General features: G+C 37.7%; 1 protein-coding gene across 1 annotated transcript; it reads right to left on the bottom strand.

Annotated features, from left to right (window-relative positions):
* Positions 1 to 4948: 4948 nt before the first annotated feature.
* LOC147860099 (uncharacterized) lies at positions 4949 to 10886 on the bottom strand. The gene is made up of 6 exons (XM_087324845.1): positions 10137 to 10886; positions 7219 to 7330; positions 6874 to 7039; positions 6712 to 6789; positions 6445 to 6629; positions 4949 to 5616 (listed from the first exon to the last, which is right to left on the bottom strand). Exons 1-6 carry the CDS (start codon positions 10604 to 10606, stop codon positions 5497 to 5499), a joined length of 1131 nt encoding a protein of 376 aa, XP_087180971.1. The 5' UTR covers positions 10607 to 10886; the 3' UTR covers positions 4949 to 5496.
* Between the last annotated feature and the right edge of the window lie 310 nt (positions 10887 to 11196).

Below are 11196 nucleotides of genomic sequence, written 5' to 3'. Positions count from 1 at the left end.
AACTTAAACAAAATTTTCGTCGCCAACACGACCGCCCGCAAGCTTCAACTGCAGCAAGAGTTGAAAAACATACAACAAAAAGATATGCTTGTGTCGGACTGCACCCCCAAGACCAACAACATTTGCAACTTGCTTCGCTCAATCAACGTAAACGTCAACGAAGACGAGATGGTTCAAGTATGCTTGGACGACCTCGCACATTGGTTCGACCCGATAAGGACGACTATCTTAGCGAGAGAAAATCCTCCTTCATTCTTCGACCTCCAATCAATGTTATTGGTCGAAGAGAACCACATTCGAACCAAGACAAAGATGTTGGAAGGACAAATGTTCTTCTCGAATTCGGATGGTGGCCGAGGACGAGGTCGCGGAGGTAGAAGAGGTCGATGCGACCATCTCACGAAGGGAACTCAAACCTTCGACAACAAGATGGAAGCCATCGAGGAACCTTCGGAAGAAGGGGGAGCTTCCATGCCAAACGAGGTCGGCAAACGAGGCCTGCAACTTGCAACTATTGCGGCAAAATCGGCCATCGCGATGAGGAATGCCAAAAGAAGAGATGTGAGTCGGCTTCGACAAGCCGACAACTCACAAATTACACCACCTATTCTAAATACAATGACGATGGTGGGCTATTCGTAATGAGATATAGAGCGAACTCTATGTCGGCCTCCGACTCCATAAGCACCTCCAACTCGGAAGACGTGTGGTTCATCGACTCCGGTGCATCACATCATATGACGTCACACCAAGAGTGGTTTCGTGACCTAAGAACGCCGGATCGACCTAGCTACATAGAGACCGGAGACAACACCACACATCCCATTCGGCACATCGGCAACATTCCATTCGACAATGACGACCAAAACAATTACATCAAGAATGTCTTGTGCGTGCCCACAATAACAAAGAATTTGGTCTCGGTCAGCCAAATCATGGAGCAAGGCATGCAAGTTCGTTTCAACAACGAAGGATGCTTCCTCGAGAACGATGGCCGACTCATAGCTAAAGGACAAAGAGATGGTCGAATGTTCATTCTCGATTCGAAGGAGGTGAAATCGGCCATGTATGATAAAGGTCTCAAAACCGAGACAAGCATCGAGTTGTAGCACAAGAGAATCGGCACCATCAACCCCCAATGGCTCTGAGCGATGCAATCAAAGGGAGTGGTCATCGAACTTCTGGCATTATGTCACAGACACACCAAGTGTGGACTGGGACAGAGCATGGATGATGGGGCTATGAGTGACGGGCTACAAACTTGGAGGTAGAAGTGACGAGGTTAGGAACTCTAGAAGTTGTGAGCGACATGAGAGCATGAAGACAAAGATGAAGAAGGAGACAAGATGGAATGAAACGAGAATACTAGATTGATGTGTCAATGAATGGTAGTGAATCCCTTGAAAGGGACCAAGGAGGTTACAAGTAATTATACACGTTCCGCGATTGAACATCTCTAAAATATACTTGAGAAATATCTCTAGAATATACCCGTGTGAAATATACCGTACGATATTTCTAGAATATAGTAACGACTAGAATATTCTGATTCTGAAATGTATTATATGCGATACTATAGAATACTAAACCATTATATACAAATGCATGCTCATATCAAAATGTTTGAGCATGACATCTTATTGATGTGAGGTTGTAGGTTCAATCCTCACGAACTATGTATTGCATGTCACCGTGTCGTGACACATTCGATTCGAAATGAGTTGACCGAGTGTGCAAATCATGTCAACTCGGCAAACAACATCGACTCTCATTCCCGAAGGAGAGCTACGTAAGCAAAAGGCCTCCTCGACGTCATACATTCGGATGTATGGGGACCGGCTCAAATGTCGACGATCGGCAGATGCCGATACTACGTCACCTTCATCGACAACTACTCCTGCTACACGTGGATCTTCCCGATGAAAAAGAAGAGCGAAGTGCCAATAGCCAAGTCGAAAAAGAAACCGGTCGACACATTCGATGCCTATGATCGAATGGAGGCAAGGAGTACTTCTCCGACGAAATCATCTCCTACCTCCAAGGTGAAGACATTCAGACAAAATTCTCATGTCAACGCACACCCTAAAGGAGGAATTGGTACATACTCGAGGTAGCACGCGCCATGATGCATGAGAAGCACATGTCGAACTTCTATTGGGCCGAAGCGGCATTGACGGCCATCTATCTCGCGAATCGATACACCACTAATGGAGTACATGATCTAACTCCATACGAGCTCCTTGTCGGAAGGAGCCAATCCTATCGCACCTCAAGGTGTCCAAAAGCATTGTGAATGTACGCATCCCAAACGAGACCGACAGAAGCACGATGCGAAGTCGGGGAAATGTATCCTCGTAGGATACTTGTCCATCATAAGCCTTCGCGATGAAGGTAGCGGCCGAACAAGAGCTTCCTCACTAGACAGTGATTTTGGTGTACCCATCATGCGGACACCCGAAGTAAAGAAGGCGCTCACATTGGCAAGTGAAAAACTTTGACGCCCAACTAGAGGAAAGAACTCCGTCACTCAGCTTAGCTACAATGAGTATATGGCCCAGCATTGTGCCTTCGCGATGACAATAGCGGCCGAACAAGAGCCCGAGAGCTCTATAGAAGTGGCTCGTGACCCACGATGGGTGGAAGCAATCGACCTTCGCCCACTTCATACAACAAGCCTTCGTCATCGGCTTGAGGGGGGGGAACGGAAACTGCCTCAGAAAGGCCGAAGAAAGCCGAAGGTCAGATGGAAGCCAACGAAACCCAAACCCAAACCGGATGTCGGACGCCTCACAGCTTGAGGGGGCATGTTAAGATATCAAGCTCAGCTAGATTTAGTTAGTTAGTCAACCACGTAACTTAGTAGTTACCTAGATAGAATCTAGTTAGTGTGTTGACCTTAAAGCCTTAAATAGGATTTTGTACTTGAGTGGGATACATTGTAGATCCTCCACTCACATGCTCATTTAATATAGAACTTACACCTTTGTACCGATATTCTCCTCACACATGTGCACCCTTGCACAATTATTAACAAGAATTAACTATTCGTTGATGATGTGGATCAACTACAATCCATATGATGCCATATTTTTTCAACATTTAATGACTGTTATTCCACATACATCTTACTTGACCTAGGCATAGGAGGATATGGATAAAGTATATTCCATGTGAAAAGCCTAATGTTATTCCAAACTCTTCAATATAATTCAAAATTTGAACACGCTATCTCATTCTTCAGACAACAATATGCATAAACAACACCTTTAAGACTTGGGTGTTTATGTGTGACAAATGCTTTGTATTTGTTACAAACTTGCCCTAGTGTGTGCACATAATGTAAACTCAACAAACATCATTACCTACATTAGATAATAAATCATGCTGCATGTATTATGTTATATTGTACTGGAACATTAGAATCGTAGAAATTAAATAATTAGCCAATGTGATACAATGTAACACCTTTATCAAATTGGTCCATGGATAGACTAAGGCTCCTTTTTAAGGAGTTTTGAAAAGTGTTGGTTATTTTTATGAATGACTTGCTCAATCTTATAATAAGTTATAACTAAGGAAACATTACTCATGTTTGCCAAAGCAAAAGCTAGATATTGGTACATTTTGGACCAGTACCAATGTTTTCAACACTTTCAAGGTTTTCTAACATATAAATTCACCCAATTGTTTAATTTTAACAACTCCAAGCAAGACATTCATCACTTTATACTTGATAAAAACCAAAGCAAATAAAAATAAATGCAGCCAAAATTCATATATGCATACTTTTGCTGCAAATTTGATTGATGTTGATGCATAATGTAACTGTTCCTCATGTACTTTCTCCATTTTACAAAATAAAGACAAAATAAAAATCAATAAAAACAACAATGATGGCATGGATCCAACCACTAATCCAAACTATTCTATTACATCAAACCAAAAGCTAAGTGCGTCAATGAGGATACTAAAGTCCTAAAAAGGGCTATAAAATTCATGTAAGTCTTCTACAAAGAGTTTCTCAATATGCAATTCTCGATCATGAGACCTTGGTAGTACAAATGGTGTTTTCATGCACAAAAATATAATTCTTGCAACAAATCTATTCATCCAAAAATATTCAACAAAGATTGTTAAATGAAACAAGGGGAACAACTGTCTCCCTTAAAAGATGGTCTAATGTTGACGAGAGGGCAAGAATCAAAGAATTCTCTTCTTGGTTTGGGATTCTATAAAGAGGCATATCAGGAAAATTTGGCTATTCTTTGTGCATTCATAGCAAGCAATGCAAAAGATAACACACTCATTTAATGTTGGAATACCATGATTTGATTGAAATGTAGCTACAATTTCAAACTCATAATTTGTAAGCAAGGGGTTGGAAGTCTTAAAGCAACCACAACCTTGTCAATAGAGAGTTGCATATTTTGGGCCAGTCTAGTATGTTCAATGCTAAGCAATAAATATGTCCCACTCATCATCATCTCTTTTCCATTAGAGCATAGCCTTTCTCCATAACATGACAAAATCTTTATAGTTTGGGAGTCATCTATATCAAATGAAGGACAATTTTACCATATCCTACCCACATACCAAATAGAGGTATGCTTTCACTCTACAATATGCCACCATTACTTTCATTGAGAGATAAGGAGAGAGAACTATGATGTGTTGATTGAGATATGCACGTAAATACCTCTAAGAATATTGCCTCTTGCATATACCATTTTTAGCTATCTTTCACAAAAATCATATGTTTCACATGTTTAACAGGAATGCAAATTAGCACAAGGGTTGAATACTTCGTTGATAATTTTCTTCAGTCAGCAATTCAGGGAATAGATAATCTCTTCTTCTCTTCAGATGTATCCTCATCCAGTCCAGCCATTTCACCCATGATTGAGACGACAAGAAAATGTTACGCAAAACAATAGAAACAAGGAGAAGCGCTATAAGACAAAACAATATAAATAAGAACCTGTGAATTTTGTTTCCGGATGTTAGAAGTTGTAATAGAAACCTGAGTGCAAGAAATGTAGTGCCACATTACATACAAATATTTGAATAATCTGAACTGTATCTATTGATAATCAATATGGGCATGGCAAGCTAGAAACCAATCTTTGAACATATTTCACTTGCTCTCTCCCCTTGAAAATGCTCGTCTTCTCTCATACTCAGGATTATGTCAGCTTTTAAACATCGCCATGAACAGAGTCAGTGAGTCACAACTCGTAAAGTAGAATAACTTACCGGAAAAAAATGCACACAATTTTCCTCGGAAAAATTTGATTTGAATGAGCACCTCTCATCTACGAGATTTGAAAAACAATGTAAAAAACCTTCAGATCCCTTTTTTATTAAAGGGAATCATACTTGTGAAGGGCACGCAGAACGGCAAAAGGATGGTTGTGACCCCATAGCAGAGAAAAGGATATAGTGAGAAACCTCCAGTGAAGAAGATTATCTACAAAGAACTTCATCTAGCCAACTAAACTAACTCTTTAAAATATGAGCAGTCAAATGTTTGGTCATTGTAAATCCGATGAAAGTATCACATCCAAAAAGATCCTGAAGTTTTTTGTCACACTTTATCTGCCTTTTGTCAGCTGGATCCTGTCACAAATCACACATCATTCAAGAGGTCAAAGATAAAGATGTCAAATAGTGGAAACGGGAAAATAGGAAAAATAAATAGAAAAACAGATTACAATTCATAGGACATAAGTTAGAGAGAAGCGTGTACACAGGCTAATGATCAATTTTCATTATGCACAAACATTGACATAAAAGTGGAGAAATAAAAATCTCCAGTTGATTCTCAATAAAAAAAAAGCCATATGGCTTCTCTACTTTGAAGTGCATGGCAATAGAATCTCTATTGCTACTTCAAATGAAAACTGCCTAGAGGTAGGGCCTTCAGAAAGCAGACTCTAAGTCAGCATTTCCGTTGTCTCTAAATTCCTGAAATGTTCCATCAAAAGGAAGAGAAGCATACGAAAAATTACAGATAAGACATACCTCTCTCCCTCTGTATATATGTATATATATAGGTATGAACCTTGAAATTAGTAGTGCATATAAGGTGTAAACCCAACTCACTGATAGTAAACAAGAAAGATTCTAAGCCTAGTATAGCCTCAAACTAATATTGGCAATGGGATGAAAGATATGTTCAAATTACATCTAAGCCTAAAATAGAGGGTTATCTGAAGCTGATAAAGTCGAAACCATGCAAAACATTCATAAAGCTGTGAACCAATTTCGAAGTAGTTTGTCCGGTATGAAAGAAGAAAGAAGGGAATGATAAAATATATCGTTTAAGAATTCTAACTCATTTAACATAACAAAAAATTGCATATGCAGCACAAATTTGAATGTTTCTAATATTATAGGCACACATAAAATGAACAGCGAGTTTTGCACACACACATGTTAACATACCTGCAGTTCATTTTCTTTAATGTAAGCCCACAATCGCTTGACCACCTCTGTTCTTGGAAGCTCATTTTCTCCTGTACCAAGAAACTCTACTAATGCTTTTGAAAGAGGAAGGGGAGTTGTAAAGCCACCACCCTTTCCTTTCTTTCCCTCCTTCTCAAGTGTTTCCTTCTCTATTTTTTGCTTTTCTGTTTTACATGATCATATGTCAGCTATTTCTCTTCTTATAATTTACAATAAGAAGAAACAATTGCCTGCTATAGCCACCACCTTTTGATTTTCCTTTCTCAGCTTCAGGAGTCATGTCATTCTCCACCTTCAATCTTTTTGTCCTTGATTCTATATCATCTGCTTCACAAAGTACTACATTAGAAAAAATTTATTTGCCTCTGACCAAAAATAATCATAAAGGCTATTTATATGTACATGTACCATCAAGAGGCCAAATGTGTTTTGTGAGCAACTTGTTCATTTTGAACATGTCCGTTGAGTCAGTTGCAAAGACTGACCGCAATGCATTATCACATAGAATTTTGCGTCTATTTGCTGGGTCTTGCAGGTTATTTTTTCTAATATATTCCCATATAAATTTGACAACCTGTATATCAATTGATGCATATGATCCCAACACATAGTTACACAATTGTAATCTCAAAATCAACAGCATAAGGAAATAATATATATATAGCAGTTATGAAAGCCATGTCAGGGATACAAATGTTAGTGCGTTATGAAATAATCTTCATTTGATTATAAAAGATCTTAATAAAAAGATACCTGGGTTCTGGACCATTCCTCTTGCCCTGTTAAAGCTTGAAGCTCTGGAGAAAGTCGACATAGTTTTGTAAAACCACCTCCACCAGCCCTCTTTTTTTTTTCCTTCTGTAAGCTGTAAACCATCATAAATTGGTTACACAAGAAGTTGCGACTCATAGATTATTATCATATGTAGTTAACTCATCCTTAAAAGGCAAAAACAAAATTCATGCATATTACAAATGCAAATCCAAGGTTATACCTATCTAACTGGTTGTGAATAATAAAGAAAAGGAACATTTTGTCCTGCAATATATATCATTAACACTTACTCCCACATACTTTTCCCTGCTATAAGTGACCCTTGATGACTGTAAGATAATGGACCATCCTTTAAATTATTACAGTCTTCCATTGCAGTACCTTTTTATTTTACATTTAGATATAACATCACAAAAATTTGAAATGAAACAATGAGCGATAAAGTCACAAACTTTAAAAAACTATGCCAACTCTCAATACCATAAGTTACTCCCCAACCACCATAAAGGCTTAGCAAAATGTGGAATGATTAAGCGTGGTGAAGCACCATGTAATATATGCAGAAGGTATAGATATAGAAAAGGTTTACTTATAGCAAGCATAAGCTAAGATCCATGGCTACAAATTAGATCTTAGAAAGAGATCCAAAAGGCTGAAATGATCTAGGAGACCAGCAAACTTACATCCCAGTGAGATGTGATATAAAGTCTTAACACAAAAAAACATATAGAAGTGAGGGAGCTTGTAGGGGTTGTACGGACTTGATGAGAGGCCAATATAAACACAATCCACAGGGGATTGGGTATTGAAATGTACAAAAGAAAGAAATTGCCATCAAAGTTATGAATAAGATGCTTCCTCCACAGGGCAAACACTAAGCCTACTGGCTCTCATCTCTTCCTTGACTTAACATCTACTTCTACACTACATTAATGGATACCGTAGTTGATAAAGATGGGCTCATTATAAACACCCATAGACACAGATAAACTAACCTCATGACCTTTCTTATCCACCATGGCTAAGATGTTATATGTGCATGTTATCAATACATTAAACTGAAAGCGCAAATGAAATGAGGTCCAAAAAATAAGAGACAGGATGCAAACAATGAGGAACTGTAAGATTGAGTGACGTGGGAAGCCTGTGCTCATAAGAGGTCCTGCAGCCATCCACTGATGGCTGTTGAGCTCTACACAAAATTCCCTCAGTGGAGTGACTCATTGCCCTTTGCTCCGTCAAACTACCCCATATTTCAGATTTTATCTTCTAGCTAGAGTGAAATATAACTACTGGTATAGCATTGCACATTCAGAAATAACTAAAAAGACATGAACCCAGGTGGACAGCTAGCAGGTAGCCCCTTTACTGAGCCAATTGCAAGGGAAGTGGAAACACTTGTGTTTAAATGTTTTTGGACTAAATGAAGGTTGGAATGAGCAAGAACTCATGACTGAAGAAGAAAAAGATGAATATTTCACAAGTTCTGAGATTCTGAGTAGGATAAAGAGTAAGAATCTTTCTCTCATTGTTCTAGAAGGCCCATTTTCCATCTGTACGGAAGGGAAAATTGTCTCTCAAATATGAAACCAAGAAAGATTACATTAGAGTTCTCTGAAAACCAAAGTTGTTATGCTTTGGATAATTGAAGAACTCACTCCCACACAACATACGAACAGAATTGTCAAATTTGTGAGGGTTTGTGCCACTCAATAAGTGGCAAGAGGCTGTCTGTTAAGGGAAGATGAAACACCTGTGTTTGAATCTTTGGACTAAATCAAGGATGCAATGAGGTATTCATTACTGTTGACAAATGCCAAGTGTATCTTCCCAGAGAAGGTTGAATTGATTTGGTGAATGAAGTTTTGGTCCCACTTGCCTTCAAGGCATTCCATTCACATAAACATAACCACATATAATAGACCAAACTAATTTGAGCTACTCTCATAAAAGTGATTTGAGTAGATACGTTGCATTTCTTTCAAAATCAAAGGTTTAGGCTACCTATCTTTCTTTCTTTGGATTCGTTTCAAATAATGAGTTAAGTTAAAAACATGCTAAATATTAATAATATGTCCAAACACATATAATAGAATAATTACTGAACATACTCTATGCAACTGATTATACTACAGATAGTCTTTGTTCCAAATCAAAGGTTTGGATTTTCTACCTTATTTTATTTGGCTTATTTGCATTAACAAATCAACATAAACAGCTACAACCTTTGTTGGATCTCACAGGACATTGTAGTCTTTTAGTTTCCTTTTTTCTTTGGGTTAATTTTCAAAGACTGAATTTGTGCTTAATTGCAAATGCAAACACATACACTTCTAATGAAAATATAATGTAAAGCAAATACAGACAACAGATAAACGAAGGTGCATAAAAACATGTGCAAACGCATATAATAGACTAATTAATGAGCATAAAACAAGTACAAACACTTTTTCTAGATTAACTAATGTGCAAAATATATTTGCTAGACTAATTAGTGTGCATACACACATAGTAAACTCAGTAACATGAAACCAATGGTCTAGATTCTACATCCCATGGTAAATATGTTGACTTTGTATCAAACCAAGGGTTTGGATTCTTTACATTTGTTTCTTTCATATATGTGTTTACATATGTCATTAACAATTAACCCAATCTATTATTAGAACACCAATCCCGACTAATTAATGATCTTAATTGCAATTGACATGTTGTTGCCGTTCTTTGTTTGGATTGGTTTTCAAATAAAAGATTGAATTTATGTCTAATAACATATGCAAACATATTAGCTAGCATGCCGAAAGTGCAAACAGATATAACAAACTAACTTGTTCACTAAAACTGAATGTATAAACACAAAGAATTTGTACCAAAACCGAAGGCTTCCAATTCTCTACCTTTCTTTCTTTGCTCTGTTTATCTTCGCCTGAAAACGCCTAGAATCGCGCTCTGGTATGAAGCTCATTCTATCTTCTTCTTCGTCATCATTTTCATTATCATCATCATCATCATCATTATCCTCATTATCTTCTTCTTCTTCTTCCAACTCCATTTCTTCTCTTCCTTCTTCATCACCATCTTCTTCTTCACGTTCTACTTCAGCTTCTTCCTTAACAACTGCTTTTGCTCCTTCATTTTCTTCTTCTTCTTTGCATCCTTTCTCTTTTGCTTCTTCTTCTTCCGCATTCTGATGATGTCTCTGTAGATAAAGGTCCACTTTTTCTCTCACAAAAGATTTTCTGTCATTTAAGTCAATTCCAAACGCTTGTTCCAACTGTTTTCTGATGAGAGAGGTAGTTGTGGTGGTTAAATCAGCCTTATCCAACAATTCAGAGATTTTCTTCGTTAAATCTTCATCAGAAACCATAACTTCTCTATTCTTTCTTGCTTCCTTCCTTCTGAATCTTCTCCTAACCAAGAAGGGAAGGGAGAGGAGGGGAGGGGAGGGAGGGGAGGGGAGGGAAATTAGGGTTTAGCAGGGATGCAGAGGAAGAAGGACATTCTATGAGGTTTCAATCCAAAAGCAGAATAGGAATTGCCGAAGCATGAAGAAATTCTCTGTCTCTGTCTCTGACTCTGACTCTGTCTCTATACATACATACATACATACATATGTAATATCTTTGTGAACAAATTCTGGTTCTTTTCTTCTTCTCTTTTCTTTCCTTTTTCTTTTTCCCTTTTATTTTTATTTTTATTTTTCTTGCCTTTCTTCTTCCCTTCACATACATACATTATTACATACAAACATTTCTTCATAAGACAAAAAAAAAACAAAAAAAAAACACAACTACAAGAGAGAAATACACTACACTATTAATTAGTTAGTTAATGGTTCAATGATGTGATGATTGGATAACAAAAGGTGTGTTCTTCACACCATTTCTTGCTTGTAGATGATCCTCGACCATAATACGCAAGCATTTCCTATGAATGAATGAATATATACTTACATAT

This window comes from Azolla caroliniana, unplaced genomic scaffold (genome assembly GCF_043228905.1).
Source record: "Azolla caroliniana isolate FFs.n. ecotype wild unplaced genomic scaffold, voAzoCaro1.0.p SCAF_9, whole genome shotgun sequence".
In the NCBI taxonomy this organism is placed as follows: Eukaryota; Viridiplantae; Streptophyta; class Polypodiopsida; order Salviniales; family Salviniaceae; genus Azolla; species Azolla caroliniana.
The sequence above is the reverse complement of the archived record's forward strand: the minus strand, read 5'-3'. Positions and strand labels throughout refer to the sequence as shown.